The 17,000-nt window shown below is 40.1% G+C and overlaps 1 protein-coding gene across 3 annotated transcripts in view; it reads right to left on the reverse strand.

Annotated features, from left to right (window-relative positions):
• Positions 1-9,313: 9,313 nt before the first annotated feature.
• The window catches only part of tacr1b (tachykinin receptor 1b), a 16,367-nt gene continuing 8,680 nt past the window's right edge, over positions 9,314-17,000 (reverse strand). For 2 of the 3 annotated variants that reach the window (XM_046066983.1, XM_046066985.1), the window contains 5 exons: positions 15,942-16,136; positions 13,034-13,184; positions 12,652-12,848; positions 12,410-12,506; positions 9,314-9,807 (listed from right to left, as the gene is read on the reverse strand). In XM_046066983.1, the coding sequence (XP_045922939.1) occupies positions 9,652-9,807; positions 12,410-12,506; positions 12,652-12,848; positions 13,034-13,184; positions 15,942-16,136 (796 nt within the window). In that variant the 3' untranslated portion in view covers positions 9,314-9,651. Of the gene's footprint in view, positions 9,808-12,409; positions 12,507-12,647; positions 12,849-13,033; positions 13,185-15,941; positions 16,137-17,000 lie in introns of those variants that run through there. The other variant, XM_046066984.1, reaches the window with a different exon arrangement.

The following is a 17,000-nucleotide window of genomic DNA, read 5'->3' on the forward strand; positions in this document are numbered from 1 at the left end:
GTGTCTCTACTGAGCGCCAACGTGCCTTTATTAAGAGGGGAGACATTTCTTTATCAACTAACCTTCGGGTCCTTCGTGAGAGTTGAGACTTCAAGCAGAGTATCGAACAGTCATCTGACGATTCTTTCTAAAGGTGTGAATGTAGTTCTTGAATCGAATGTGTAACACTGTCTAAAGGAATGAATGTTCAGTATTTCAGTCAGCCCTTTGGTGTCAAATGCTTATGTTATGAGAACTTGGAGGTAATAATAAATATATTTGAAATTACAATAATGAACTTGTGCGCTTTTTTTTTTTTTTTTCTTCTGTGAAGACATTACCCAACAGCATGTAAAGGTCCAGGTACAGAATATGGTCATCAATGAGGAGCACTCGGAAGGACACTCGGGTGTAAACAGTACCACAATGTGAAAATACTCCATGATATTACAACAAGGCCTTAATTCAAAATCCTTTTTCAGTAAAAGTACAGAAGTATTAGCAGCTTCATGTAGTTAAAGTATCAAAGTAGCGTTCTGCAGTAAAACGTCTCCTGTCACTGTGACATTATTAGATTGTTAATACTGACGCATCAATGTTGGCGCAGCATTTTACAAGGTGGAGCAAGTTTTACTACTTAATATACAGTCAGCTAGTTTAATTGCTTTATATTGTGGGAGATAAAAATCCCTCTTGGGCCTTCACTCTATTCCCTTGGATGAACTGTTGTCCTTTCAATATAAATGTTTTTTTTTTTGTTTTTTTTAATGGGACAGATTCAAGTAAAGTTCAAATTGGTCAAGTTCACTGATAATTTCAACCAAATACAAGTGTAGCCGAGCTGGTCCTGGGAGCAGACTTCCTCAACTCTGTATTACATTGGTTTATATATCCTGTCTCGCTCCTCCACTTGTGGGTCTTCTGGTAAGACCCACCTTTTCCACATCTATACATATTCGATATTAAAACGGTGTATTCTACCCTACAACACCTCTAAAGAAATAAGACTGAAATGTTGATTAATAAAAAGTGTGTGTGCGTAAGACAAAGGAGTTAACATCAACACAAGCACAGGTTCGTGTGCTGTGTCACATGATGACCTTCAGAGTTGCAAGCCCCATTGTCACTCAGATATGCAATTAATTCTAAATTATGACCTTTGCCTGAGCCTCTGATACGGCCTGCTAGCAACAAAGTAGTGTGTGTTACAAAAATGTGAAGGCCGCAGAGTAAAAAAGCTGAGCCAGGAAGTTGCCCCATAAGGTTCTGTGTATCTTTCAATAAACACCTTAAACATTATTCTAATAAACACGTTAATCATCATCAGGGATGGGGATCGAGACCCTATAATGTAACGTTAACGCTTCAGCGACAAATCTGATTAATCTTGAAAGTCAGCTAGTTTTAACTACTTTAAATACAGTCAGTTCTTTGTTTTGTTGTTCAACTTTTCATAAAGCCCGTCAGTTTCACTTTTTGTTAACCTACCACTCACAGCCTGGATGAAGCGGGACATTAAAAAGGTTTGACATGTTACAGCACACTTTACAATGCGGAGCAATATGATTATTAACAGGTTTGTACTCAGCATTAACAAATAAGAGACCAATTTAGAGCCTTTTTTCTTGCACAATGATTAAATAAACAGCTGTAACTGGATTTAATATTCAGGTAGTGGTAAAATAGTAAACTATTGAAATTATAATATAATATTATACTAATACACTTATGTATACCAGTTCCTCCTCCAGGATTGAGCCTCTGCAGTGGACAGATGTAGATTTAGCCGTGGCCAATATTTGCTCCTTCTAGCTGCCTCCTCCGTAGAGCAACGCGCTCCCTTGATACAGTTTTACTAGTTATTGTTATAAATATTGTTTATCGTTTAACTTTGTTCAAGTTGAGAAAAACACATTTCAAAATTGTGCATTTTCCTTGATAATCTAGCAGGTAGACTCATAGCACCATTTGTTCCATTATAATCGAATCGCAATATGACTTTTTCTCCAAATCGTGCAGCCCTAACATCGTCAGGGGTAATTTCCCAGACTTGATTCAGCTCCTGCGGAGCCACAGAGGACATTATGCTACATGAAGCTGAACATCTTCTCAAAGAAATCTGAATGTTGAAAGATGCACACGTCTTTTTAGTGGTACACCCTTGTTTAATATAAACAGATTTCCATTAAAATGTTTTTGTGGGACTTGTTACTTGTCATTAAAAGCAGTACAGTAACAACTCAGACGCATGAAAGATTTAAATCTGGATTTGCAGTTCATTGTAAGACTTTTTCCCATTATGTTTGAACATAATTTCTGCTCTCAGTGTCTTTACAGAAAGGCAAAGGGGGTCTTCATTCCTGTCTGTCAGCCATAACATCATGACCCCTGACAGGTGAAGTGAACAACCCTGATTATCTCGTTATCATGGCTCCTGTCAGCGGGTGGAAAATATTAAGCAGCAGGTGAACATTGTGACCTCATAGTTGATGTGTCAGAAGCAGGACCAAACTGCGATGGCGAGACCACTGGGTCAGAGCATCTCCAAACCGGTCTGCAGGGGTCAGTGCCAATCAGAAGTGGCGGCCAAGGAAGGAAAAGCTGTGAACCGCCGACCAGTGAAGCATTTGTGGAGTGAAGGCTGGGCCGTGTGGTCCGATCCAGCAGACGAGCTCCTGCAGGTTAAACTGCAGAAAAAGTTGATGCTGGTTCTGATAGAAAGGTGTGAGAACACACAGAGCAGACACAGTGGGGTCCAGACCTCGACGGGTCAGGGCTGTGTTGGCGGCAAAAAGCGGTCCAGGATTATGGCTGATCTGTGTAATTTACACAGACCCCATAAACCAACAGCTGAGGGCCCTCTCTTCCCGGTCGTCGTCGTTTTTTCTCCAAGGCTGGCTCCTTTCTGGTCATCTTTCTACAATAAACTCAAAGTCCCTCGATGGACCAGGGATTTCTGGCGTGTCTTTTCAGTGTCCCTGAAGATTTTGCCAGCTTCACTCCCAGGGAGAGAAATATTATATCTTTTTCATCCCTTTTAGCTCATTGGAAGGATCTAAAACCTCCACCTTCTGATTCCTGGCTGAATGACTTAATGTCCTTTATATACTCAGAGAAAATTAGAAAAAGAAATAGAAATAGAAAATACAGTATTAGGGGCTGCTCTGATAACTTTAATAAAAGGTGGGGTCCTATTCTTTCTTTTGTTAGTTCATTCAGCTTTCGGAGCAGTCATTTATTTTTGGGTGAAGGACTTTGTTGTGTGACAGCTTTTGTTTGTTTTTATTTACTTTTTATTCATTTACCATTTTCATTTGTCTGTTTTTCTTTTTCTTTACGAATGAGTTTATATTTTTCATCCTGTTTCTTTCTGAGTTAACCTCATTTACATGTTTTGATCCTATTGATTTTATGCTGGGAAGTTGGGGATCCATTTGCTTGTTCTGTTCCTGTGTGTGTAAAACTGGGTGACATATCATACTTTCATTTGTACGTACTACGTTGTACGTTGTCACCCCTCCAGATACCCACCACAGCAGAATCTAGGAGGTCAGTGCCTTCACGATCTGATCTTTTGATGTTCCTATTCTCATCTGATGCTTCCCTGTCCGCCTGTGTGGAGGCCAGGACGCTCGGCTCCTACATTTAACCACTGCAGTCTGGGATTGAAAAGCTAGGTGGAGCCGTGGAGCCACATGTGGTGCAGCAGCCCTGTTTTTCTCTGAAAGATCAGAGCGCAGAGGAAAACATCTCTACTGCAGAGCACGAGTCTCTTGATAAAGGAGAGGAGGAAGAAGTATCACGGCGGCTTCCACATAGCTGAGGGATTATTCTGAGGATATAGGATATATTCATGATTTGTTATTGTTGATGGAATCACTACATCACATCCAGGATATCTACTGCGTATAGTTTTTAATTCAGCAGCAGTATTAGTATAGTACACAAATACTCAGTGGGAAACTGCAGCCACGTTGCTCCATTTACTTTTATACATTCTGACGGTGGAAAGTAATTAAGTACATTTACTCAAATACTTTTACATGTACTTGAGGTACTAATACTCCCCTACAATTAAGAGGGAAATTTCGTGCCTCTTATTTGAAGGTCAAGGTTTTACATACACTAAACGTTATCTCTTAATGTACCTTACAGTCTGTTACATACAGTAGTAATAGATTAAGTAGTAATAACAATATAACACTGACAGGAGTCCTTCCTATTCGCTGCATTATACTTTTGATGCTTTAAGTACATTTTGCTGCAAATACTTGTACTTAAACTCTGTGCCTTTAGCCCCACATGGGTAAATAGTCACAAGATGACACTGTAATCGAATATTAGATTTATTATATTGACAAAAGTTTGTATTCTGCCGTAATAGTCAGCTTTTGTTAAATAAAAAAAGGAAAAGGGGCTTTAATATATCACTATAAATGGACATTTCAACCAAATGGTTAAGCGTATATATTTATTATTAAGTCTTACATAATTTTGTTCAGTAAACTCAGATTTCTTATAGTGAAAACACACACACAGCGAGGTGCCCACCAGTGAGACTTCAACATAAGTCCTAATGAAAAAAACTTCTCCAGTACATCTTTCTTATCTGTCCTTCATCGGGCTGTCAGCAAGTTTCTGGTTTCCACATAAGGATTCATTTTTAGTTTGTGAATGGAAGCGTGATCACAGATGGACTGAAATGAGTTCGGGATATTGGTAAATGTGAAGTGATTTGAATAGACTTTATTTTGAAACAGTGGTCTGAATAAGGAGGTTGTACAGAATTTATTCGCTTCTATTCAAAAATTAATTTTCATCCTTTCCACTCGTTGACGGGTTACGATGAAAGAAGCTAGAGAATATTGTGAAAAGATGATTGTAATGTTATATTCTGGATTTAGGGACATAGACTTTTCATTGATATTGGTCAATGAAGTCATATTTTAATTTTTAAGAAAAAGCGGATTTTGATACTTTTAATTATTGGGATCTATGTTGATTTATTGGTCCCATGATAACAGATCATTAAATTGTGTAATTCAGAGCACAATCCAAATGGGATTAAAAAAATAGTGGTTTTTCACCGTTCTGTACCATTGGTGTCATTTACACTGGGGACGCAGGGGACATGTCCCACCACTTTTTGAAAGCACTTGCTAAAAATTAGGACAAATAGCAACAAGAAATGTTAAATAACAAATAAAAATTCTATGAGAAATGTTTACTTGCACAATAGGAAAACATGAAATGCAATTTAAATATAGAAGAAACAGATCTGCCTTCTCCAAAAAAAGTAACTTAGGCTGTCTCTGACGTTTCTGCCTCCACCCGAACACAAGGTGCAGAATCTAATGTCATTTGTGGTGCATGCAGCATAAATATTAGCATAAATTATATTTAATTTCAAACCAGTGTTGCGTATTGTGGTGGCAGACTGATATCTAAACCTACATTACACATATAGTAAAACCAAAACAATCTGTGTGGATGGAAACCTCCACAGGTAAATAAGACAACAAGTTTGTTTCATCTTGTTTTTGGTGAACGAACCATTTAAACATCCACATTTTTGTGGCGGTCATGTGACCTGACGTCACCACATCCACCACAGTATCTGATTAAGAAAGACAATCTATGGCACAAAGTTACATTCAGTGTTAACTAGCTTACTGTGTGTTGCAGTAGCTTTTTCATTGGTAAATATTACAAGTTAATAACATCAACAAACTCACTAAACCACTATTATTTTACTGTCTTGGTCTGGAAGCCGATTTATAAACACAAATTAAAGCTTTTCACCCAACTCTGGGACTGCAGATGGGAATAAGCTTTTAGCTAAATCTGGTACAGTACATATATTGTGCATTGTCCCTGTTAAATAAATAAATAATACATCTATTTTATTGATGATATAATCTGGAATAATCAGCTTGCTACACAATAATAAGCTCATGTGATGGAAAACTGGACTTTGTGTAACAGGGAAACTAACCAGATGAGTCTCCACTGTGTTCTGGATGAAGAAATATTGTACTGACAAACATTTTAAACGTCCACACGAATCCTGTTATATTGTTCTAAACACATAATAAACCACAAACACATTCAGATCAGTCACCATGCCTGTTCTAACAGAAACACTGTAAAGGAGATGGGTCATTTCTAGGGCGCCTCCTGTAATTATACTGAGCCAATAAAAGGACAACATGTGATACCATTTGGTCCTCACACGCTCTGTAGACTAAACATGTACTCACATTGCAAGAAACAGGGCAGTTAGACAGGTAGAACCGTCCAGTTAAACTGCTTGTGGACATTATTTGACTGAATTTGTGCAGCTGTTGTTGTCTGAGGCTGAAATAGCATCATTCCTCAGCGGCGACGAATACTTCCCCCCAGCCCTTAGCGGGTAAAGAGATGCACACAGGAGGCTGGCAGTGGAGAAGCTCCGTGTGTTTTCCTTCATCAGTCCCTCTATATGCAGCAGCGGATCCTAACTAAGCACATTTACTCAAGCACTGTACATATTTGAGGTATTTTACTTGAGTATTTCCATTTTATTGAGACAAATATTGTACTTTTTACTCCACAACAGCTTTAGTTACAAGTTACTTTTGAAATTAGTTGTCCAGTAATACCCGTTCTCAATCCAGGGCGTCTGACCCTGTAGCATTACCTTTTAACGCCCTGGGTGCCCTTTAGCGTCATTTTTTCACATGTAGGGCTCCCCAGTTTAAGTAAGCAAGAATAAATACGTAATGTCCAAAATTAAACTAGTGGTTAACATGTTGTGAAACATCGCAATTTGATTAAGTTTAGGAAAAGATTGTGGTTTGGTTTAAATAAGAAATGTTACTTAACTTAAAAAAATCTGTGTTGACTTTAATATTCACACTGGAAACAAACCCGGTCTCCTGGGTGGAAGCCCGTTTTCTGGCCCACCCACCCATCCATCCCATTCCCGCGGGACAGCGATACTACAAACATATGATGATCTTATAGACCATGATGCATTGCTGCAGATTAAAATGAGCTCAAGCTTAAACATATACAACAGTAAAAAAAACATTAATGCAGCAGGAATATTAGTCCAGAAGCAACATGATAATATTTACATACTTTTGTGGTAGTAGGGTTCTGAATGCAGATTTCCTTTTAGTAGAGTATTTTCACATTGTGGTATAGTACTTTTCCTTAAGTAAAGGATCTGAATACTTCTTCCACCACTGTCTATATGTCTCATCCTCTATATTTAGCTGGCCTGTGACCTGCCGGCTGCAGAGTGAACTCTGCTCTACACATTGTCAAAACACTGGGCTAATCCTGTCCAACAGGTGCTAGATCCACGAACACACATCCACCGAATCTGTCTCCCTATTTCCACACAGCACAAACACAGCGTCCGAAACTCAACTTGACGTGACACTGTTGCCGAGGGAAGTGGAGGGTCACACTTTCCAAAACCAGTCCAAGAATGCCGCCGGTCATGTGTGTTTCTACTGACGTGTTTCTACTGCTTCTGTCAGGTTCACGACTGTGGTGTCCAACAGCGTCCGCATAATGTTTTCACCCACGGTGGAAGAAGTACTAATACAAACCAAAAAAATAAAATACTCCATTACAAGTAAAATTGAAGAAGTATTAGATTCATGTAGTACGAACACAGGTCTCCTGTGACTGATTCTATATTAGATTGTTAACCCTGATGCATCAGTGTTGGAGAGGCAATTTACTGTTGTAGCTGCTCGAGGTGGAGCTAGTTTTACCAATATACAGTTAGCTAGTTTTAACTACTTTATATAGGGTTAACTAGTTTTACATAGGGTGACCAGACGTCCCAGTCTGGAGCTGTCCCCGGAAATGTCCCCGTTTTTAACTGTGTGTTAATCACAAACTGTATGAGGTGTTAACGGACCTGAAATCAGATTTTACGTGGCCAGAAAGACTGGACAGAAGAGCAGACAGGGGTCGAGCCAAAAACTGATTGCCGTCCGCGGGAGAGCGCGCTCAGCATGTTAAAGCTGTATCGTCCAGTCTCTTTACAGCTACAGCTGCTTTTATCTGGATCAAACAGACATAATGTGGAAGTAAACATCACTTTATGTCCGTGGTAACAGCAAAGATTTGTCTTTGTGATACTTTAACATTTCTTTTAACTGAATAATCACAATTGTGGCCAAATCAGTGTTTGCAGTTTAAAGCGTAACCAGGCCGGACATTTACCTGATTATAGGCAATAACTGAAGCCTGTTGTTGCCAATGGATTATGTGTTTGGTAGGCCTACGTCTAATATCCTTGTTTATATTTGGAAAACAGAATGAAGCCAATAACTAACATGACTTACTGCTGAGTTATATGTAAAATAAAGACATGATCTCTTTTGCAATCATCCATTTGACAGATCATAAACTGAAACCGAAATTGTCCCCCTTTATTTCATTTTTAATGACATACTGACCACCAGACCAAAAATGTCCCGGCTTTCATTTCAGAAATCTGGTCACCTTAGTTTAAAAACTTTATATAAAGTTAACGTTAGGCAGTTTTACTACTTTATATACAGTCAGCTAGTTTTAACTACTTTATATACAGTTAGCTAGTTTTAACTACTTTATACACAGTTAGCTAGTTTTAACTACTTTATACACAGTTAGCTAGTTTTAACTACTTTATACACAGTTAGCTAGTTTTAGCTACTTTATACACAGTTAGCTAGTTTTAAGTACTTTATACACAGTTAGCTAGTTTTAAGTACTTTATACACAGTTAGCTAGTTTTAACTACTTTATACACAGTTAGCTAGTTTTAGCTACTTTATACACAGTTAGCTAGTTTTAACTACTTTATATACAGTTAGCTAGTTTTAACTACTTTATACACAGTTAGCTAGTTTTAACTATTTTATACACAGTTAGCTAGTTTTAACTACTTTATATACAGTTAGCTACTTTGTCTATTTTATACCGTTAGCTAGTTCAGTCCAGTGGTTCCCAAACTCCAGAGGTTTACCAGATAAATCAGAGGGGTTGTGAGATGATAAATGGGAGAGGAAAGAAGAAACTTTGTCACACAAATCTGCATTCAGTTTTTCTTTGTTTTTTGAGAAATAATTGATGATGTTGCCTCTTTGGGCCCCAAATATAAATGAAACCACCTGAGAAGTTTAGAGGGGAAATCTTTGGTGCCACTGTTAACAGTTTAGCTTCGTAGATGTCTCAAACATGAAGAAGCCCCCAGTTGACATTGCTTTATTGTAACAGCTACACTTTATTGTGTTTTATATCCTTTTTAATGTAAAATCTTAATCTGAAAAGTAACTATAACTACAGCTGTCAGATAAATGTAGTGGAGTAAAAATTACAATATTTGCCTCCGAAACGTAGTGTAAAATTATAAAGTAGTATAAAACGTAAATACTAATGTAAGTACAAGTTCCTCAAAATTGTACATAAGTACAGTGTTTGGGTAAATGTACTTAAGTTGTTACTTTTTACCACTGGTTTTAACTTCCAACACAGTTCCCGACCCACTGAGGATGCAGGCATCCGTGGGCTATTAATGCACTCGAGCGTCTGACCGCGACGGCGTCTTCAGAGCAGTAAGAGCGAGCCGATGGCAGCTCGTCACACGTCGACATTTTGTTCCCACACCACCTAATGGTGTTTGCTCTACTGTGTAGAACTGTTCGGACTCTTCGTAAACGTCTCTGAGCCGTTGGATGTGACCTCCACGTGAGGCTGGCTGAGAGGGCTGCAGGACGGCAGCTCTGCCCTCCTCTGCTCAGCTGCTGCAGTCTCCATCCGACTGGCTCGGTATATGCTCACCTGAAAATAGAAACGGTTATAGATTCACTCATAGATAGACAGAGTCATGAGTTAAGTACCATCTTATTTCCAAATCTGTTATGGGGTTTTCTTTAATGTCTATTTTTTGCCTGTCAGTGAATTTTATAAACCTGTAGCATTACTACTACATGTGACAGAAGCCAGCGAGGCTGTGCAGTGAGTAAACCTCACTCCCCGACACCTTAAGAGACCCACTGGCGACCGACGCCAGGGCCCATGGGTTTTAGCCTCATGTGTCTCTAATTCATAATCAATTAATCAAGCTTTATTTAAAGAGCAGAATTACCAAATGACACGGTCTCGATACACTTTACAAAATTCACCGAAATAAAATACAAAAGATAAAATACACAGTAAAATACAGAAGGCACATGATGAAACACAAGATTCCCGAACCCACATTGGGACCTGGTTCCGTAGTACAGGTGCTTGATAACTAAAGGCTCAGGGGCCATATTACAGAAAGTTCCAATCTTAAGTCTTAAGTTAAGATAGGAAGAGTCTAAGAAAGGATTTTCCCCAATTTGGTATTACAGAAGCAAATCTTTTTTTTTTTTTTTTTTTTTTTTTACAGAAGCAAATCTTTACGAATCCTGTGCATCCTATTTTATCTCAGGTTAGGAAATCCTAAATACTCAATCCCACATGTTTTTTAAATGAAACATACACTGAAAATGGAGCAGAGGAAAACTGGCGGTGGCTCCTCCTGTGCCCCTGCACAGACCCCAGCAGAGCGCTGTTGTGGGGTAATAAGGTATAATGAGCTCTTTGAGGTAAGATGGCGCCTGGCCATTTAAAGGAGACCTATTAAACTGCTTTTCCAGACATATATTGTAGTTCTGTGACTCCTGTATAGCAGCTTTGCATGATTCAAAGTTCAAAAAAATATTTTACTTCATGTAGGCCTTCATTTCAGCCTCTGTCTGAAACAAGCTGTAGATGCTCCTGTCTCTTTAAGACCCCCCTTTAGCCTTGTTTTTTGAAGCTTTGGCCGTGTTTAATATGAACATCCAACATTGTAGATAAAATGTGGAAAAGCATAACAGGTAGGCAAGCAGAACTATTTTAAATTCTGTTTTATATTTTTCAAAGGGTGCCAGTGCAGTGGCTAGAACAGGAAAAATATGCTCTCTTATCATGGGTCGTTGCACTCTGGATCAGCTGGAGAGGCTGGGGAGTAGCAGTAGTCGAGCGTGGAAGAATTAAATGCATGGATCAGTTTTTGTGGGACTGGGTGTTCGTGATTTTAGCAATATTCGTAAATAAAAGACAGCAGTACTTTAAGTTTGTTTAATGTGAGAGGTTCCTCACAGTGGTGCTGCAGACCAGGGCGATGCCACCCAGAGTAACTATGTCATTAGATAGTATCTTTTCTCAGCCTCCAGTTCATCCACAGTTTGATTCTCTTCTTTTGTTTTTCTGTTCGAAACCCCGCACACACAACGTCAGACAGTTGACGACGACAGTCTGCCTCCATGTTTGTTTCTGTCTGAAGTCACGTTTGATCCCTGCGAGATTCTGTGAAATCCCTAGAGTCCCCAGAGACACCTCTCTGAAACCGTTTAGTATAAACGCCAAGTGTGTGATCCTGCATCTGGACTTAACCGTCTGATGTGTGCGTTCTTGAAATTAAAATTAGGGCTGGGCACGTTAACGCTTTAACGCCATAATTAATTAACGCCAACAATTATTTGATAACGCAGTTTTTTTTTTTAATTGTTGTTATTTTGAAAGTCTGTTGCACCCAAACAAGCAGTGGAGGGAGGCTTCAACAGACTACAGCGTGTGGGAGAACACAAACACACGACAGCGCTCCACGAGTAAACGGCAGGCGCTCTATGGAGAGTAACCATGGCAACGGCTTCTGTGCGCTACACAGCTGCAGCCTATTTAACTTTTAAAAATTATACATAACTTGACCTGATAGGCTTTGTTAAGTAAGGCCTAGTTTTGCGGGGACGCTCTGCCGTGTGAATTCCCTCCTGTTGATGTCCTGTTCAGTAAACAGTAAGAGATTCTCTAGAAACTCACAAACAGCGAGGATCAGGCTCTCTTCCGATGATTTGTGCTGCGCGTCACGTACAAAAAGTTCAAGACAATTTAACTTCGGCGGCGGGCGGGCGTGTGCGTGAGGCGAGGACTTCACCTCCCTCTAACAGGGACTGCTGATACCTGAAAACAGATTTATATCTGTTCACCTGTTGCCTGTTATGATGTTATAATCGTGGCTCTGGACTCTAACAAGCTAGATAAAAGGCAATTAGCTTCGGTTTAATATTTGATTTGATTACATTAATGTTTAAGTTGAGATTTACAAGAAATATTTTATTGCTATTGTGTAAAGGGAATACTGCTGGTAAAAAGCACCTTTTAAAAGTTGTTTTACGTGTTTGCAAACCACATGTTTTTGCACTTTTGTGTACATAGCATAACAATGCGATTAATCGCAGAAAATCATAATCGTTGCCCAGCACTAGTTAAAATATAAAAAAATCGTTTAAATCTCTGGTTATGTCTGTGGTATTTTTAAAATAGGTTAAGATTTGAAAATCCTCCAACGAGCACCAGGCATTATGCTCACCTGGGTTTGCAGGTAGCGCGGTGATTTGAGCTCCAGCTCCTCCTTGCCGACAGTGGGAGCACAGCAGCAAAACGCCTGCTGGAAACCTGCTCTGAACCTGCCAAATATTTCATAACAGGATGGATTAAACAGACAGGATTACAGATTACCTACAGCATGAGCAGAACGCCTACACAAATGATAGGGAGATGAACATCCAGCTAGGCATTTTGACGGGGAATTATTAAAACCAGGCTTCCTACCTGCTGTTGAGGCAGTAGTAGATGATTGGGTTATACATGGTGGAGCTCATGGCCAGCCACATGATGGCCAGGTACACCTGTTGGATGTAGCGCTGTTCGAATAAATCGGGGAAGAACTGGTGCAGTAAGAAGTAGATATGATAGGGCAGCCAGCAGACAGCGAACGTACACACAACCACAATCATCATCTTTACCACCTGCCACAGAACAACACAGAGGAGACGGGGGTGTACGGTGGGTTTAAAATAATCTTTTTTCAGGTTTTTTTTGTTGTCATGTGGGGATTAAAAAACCATTAAATTAAATGCTTGTGTTTAGTGATCGTGCACGGCCACACTCAGGAGGCTGCGGGGGGGACAGGTGCTGTGTGTGTCTGCATCACCTTGCGTTTGGCAAAAAGCTGCTCTTTGTAGTGTTCAGAGGAGTCTCCAGGAATCTCACTTGCCCAGAGGGTGACACCTATGGTCGTGTACGCACATCCCATTACGCAAAGGGGCAGGAAGTAGATCAGCAGTGTCACACACACATAATATCTAGGAAATGAGAGACAGAGGGAAAATATATTCATTTGTCTGCCTGTAATAATGCATTTCTCAAAGACACATAGGTACACCAGTGCCCAGTGTGTAAAACATTGTGTAGCTGAATGAGTCTGCATGGATAAATATTAAACTGATCACAGGGTTGAGCTCAATCAGCCCCGGAAAACTGTCTGACAGTAGCATTAATACTAGAAATTATAACCCCTGTCATCAGTCTGTCATCAAATACGCTCCTTCGAGGTCCAGAACAGGACCCCGTCTTTGCTCTTCCTACTCTTGTAAAGAGGTCTAATGATATTTTCCTGTAGTCGAATATATAGGTGTCATTTACACTGGATGTCCCCACCCGCACAATAAGAAAACATGCAATGCAATTAAAATGTAGAAGAAACAAATGTGCATTTTCCTAAAAAAGAAACCTAAGCTCAAAAAACAAGCTACTGATTAGTGCAATATATTCCATTAGAGTTTTATATTTAGAATTTTATGTTTCCTCTATATAAATAAAGATATTTCCACCATAAATTGGTGCAGAAAATGTCTAGAATGCAGGAATTTAATGCTCAAAATCTTCTGAGGGAAGGACCCATATATTTCAGCATTGAATTATTTTTCAAAATAGTGTTAAAACATTCTCTCGTCTTTTTCTCGTGCCACCAATATGGTGCATCGTCACATCTTGTGAGCTAAGTGTATCGTCACAATCTGAGCCTTTATCACTTTTCAGCACGAAGTGATGCCCGTTCGATGAACTGCAGCCTCACATCTAGCACGACAGTAGACAGTACTGTTATCTTTAGTTTGGTTCTTCCCTGAAAACTAAGATCTGCCGTTTGTCTAAGGGATTGTCTCTTGTCACATCATGGATTACATATTTACATAGACAGACACACTCCAATATGGAAGTGATGTCTCATTTCCTTTTCTGCAAAGAGCCCAAAGAAATCAGGACCACTAAATTAAAGATGCTTTCATTTGCAGAGAGGTTAAGGGTGTGTGTTAGGGACGATAATAAGACATTAATTTTGGAGGTAAATTTATTAGAAGCCCTTTTCCTCTTTTAGCTCCACTGACATTTCCAGAAGAGATCGGTCAGACATGAGGAAAATCCTCATAGACAGAATAATCACCTGAATAGGAGTCATTTCAGCTGCAGGGTCTATTTTTTCACAATATTAAATTAATCCCTCAAGGGGATGATCATGGCATGGCACCGGTTCAGCCAGGCTGCAGCTATCCTTTTTCACCATAAGATGACAAGGGATCAAACCTTATTAACCACAATGGTGTGTTGCTGCCGCAGGATATATATATATAGTAAGCATGGAATAATACTGCACATCAAATATTTGACATACCAGCTGCCAACGTAGCCGACGCGGGAGCCATAAATCACGCCAAAGCAAACATTTTAAACTTCGTTTATTGTTATTATTCTTCATACTGATGGAGTACGAGTTTTACACTTACGCTTTTCTTGCAGCTTTAATGAAATAGTTAAATATTTTGGGGAAATAAACTTATTTGTTTTGTTTTTTTCAGACAGTGAGATGAGATGTGTTCGTACGCAGTTAGATTAGCATAAACGCTGTAAGCAGGGGGAAACAGCTGGCCAGGCTCTGTCCAAGACTTAAAAATATACAACACATTCTTATCTCAATGCGTCATAACTGACGCTTACAGACAGCGTGGAACTGTAAAAGGTACTAAAGGTACTCTTCAGTGTCCGTATGAAACGCCCTCGGAGGCTAACCCGCATAAATTCATTGACTTAGGTTTAGGTACTAACATTTCTGATGGTTGTGGTAAGGGTAGGGGCTTCGGGGGGCTGTCAACACCTTCATCACGAACGTGCGTACGCCGATTTGAGAAAGAGTGACAAAGCGCAGTTATTTGACCTTATTTGTCCTCCGGGTCTGAAAAGTGAAGCCAGTGCTGAAGTGCCCTGGATTCTCTCTCACAGCCAGCAGGGGGCGACTCCTCTGGCTGCAGAAAGAAGTGTGATTGTATAGAAGTCTGTGAGAAAATGTTTCTACTTCTCAGCTGATTTATTCCCTCAGTAAACACTTTCCTGATGAGTTTATGGTCTCAGTCGCTAGTTTCAAGTCTTCTTCAACACAGCATGATGTTCATTTAGTAAATTATGGTCCCATTTAGAGGAACAGAGACCAGAAAGCAGGGGAGGCTTTAGGGCGGGGCTACCACGACGACCTGTCAATCAAGATCCGCTGCTCTGTGTCCATTTGACCAGTGCCACTGAAAAAGCTCATTAGGAGTCGGCTGTTAATTTTTTCCAAGAAGTACATTTTGTTTTAAGCCTGTTTGTCGCTATAGCCAAAATCAGCATCCCAGTTAATGTATATTACAGATGCACCTTGCTAACCAAGCTAGCTAGCTCCACCCCCTTGTCCAAATATGGTCACAACAAACAAGCTCTGGTAAACGAACTGTTCACTCCCTGCCCAGCAGCAAACACACCGTTAGAGACGAGAACATTTAGCAGCTAAAGAGATTTTGTCAGGAGTTTGTAAAAGAGAGTAAATATTGTATATTATCAGATGACCAGATACAGAACTCCCAATGTTAATGTTAGAGTTTAGTCTTCTCGTCCCACTCACGGGAAACTTCCCAAAATGCTCTTTCAAGGCTGTAATAGTTGACGTGTTGAGAGGAAACAACACCTCTGGCTTCTGTTGGTTCAGGTTTACAGAGCCCTCATGTTCTGCGTTGTTCCCCACAGGTACTCACATCTTTTTGAAGTCCACAGTGGTGTATTCAGGCCAGTCTATGTAGCAGACGGTGCGTCCAGGCAGCAGGGCAGTAGCCGAGTAGTAGTACTGAGGGAAGGCTAGAAGCAGAGCCAGCATCCAGATCACACCCATCACCACACGGGTCTCTGTAGAAGTCAGCCTCTGCTGCAGGGGACGGATGATCGCCATGTATCTAACACACAAACACATGTTCACATTTTCTCCTAGTTACTTAACAATTGTTACAGTATGAAAATTCACTAGCAGAGACTTAAAACTTGCTTCAAAAAGTTAATGAACAATTAACCGGCCTTTATTTTTATATCTAATGCTAATCGTCTGCTCATGGTTTCTTTTTCGTGCTTTTTGACAGCAGACTTTTTAATCCCAGATGCCAATGCATGTATACTGTACAAGCGAGTACATTTACATTTACTCATTTACGCTTTTATCCAAAGCGACTTACATTTGAGGAACAACATCCAATCATCAACAGAGCATCAACTACAGCACGAGATCTACAACTGACAATACATACTAGTAAGCGCTAATGGCACATATGGCATCAGTGGGGTAAATACCTTGGGAAGGAAGTTAGAGTTAACAAAGAGTGCAATCAATACAAGATAGTTGTAAGCGGACAGAAGAAGAGCACAGGAAGTGCATGTTAGAGGTCAGGAGTTAGAGGTGTTATAAGAGGAAGTGTTCTCGGAAGAGATGAGTTGAATGAGATGGCGTGTGGGAGCTCGTTCCACCATCGTGGTGTCACAGATGAGAATAGCTGGGACTGGGATTGCTTTGTGTGAAGGGACGGCAGAGCCAGGCGGCGTTTGTTGGAGGAGCGTAGTGGCCGAGAAGGAACGTAAGTTTGTATCATGGAGTTTAGGTAGATGGTGCAGACCCAGTAGTCACTCTGTATGCAGCATTAGTGACTTGAATTTGATTCTGGAGGCCACGGGGAGCCAGTGGAGGTCACTGAGTAATGGAGTGACATGAGTCCTTTTGGGCTGATCAAAAACCAGACGCGCTGCTGCGTTCTGAACCATTTGTAAGGGTT

Source organism: Micropterus dolomieu, linkage group LG13, assembly GCF_021292245.1.
Source record: "Micropterus dolomieu isolate WLL.071019.BEF.003 ecotype Adirondacks linkage group LG13, ASM2129224v1, whole genome shotgun sequence".
Taxonomy (NCBI): domain Eukaryota; kingdom Metazoa; phylum Chordata; class Actinopteri; order Centrarchiformes; family Centrarchidae; genus Micropterus; species Micropterus dolomieu.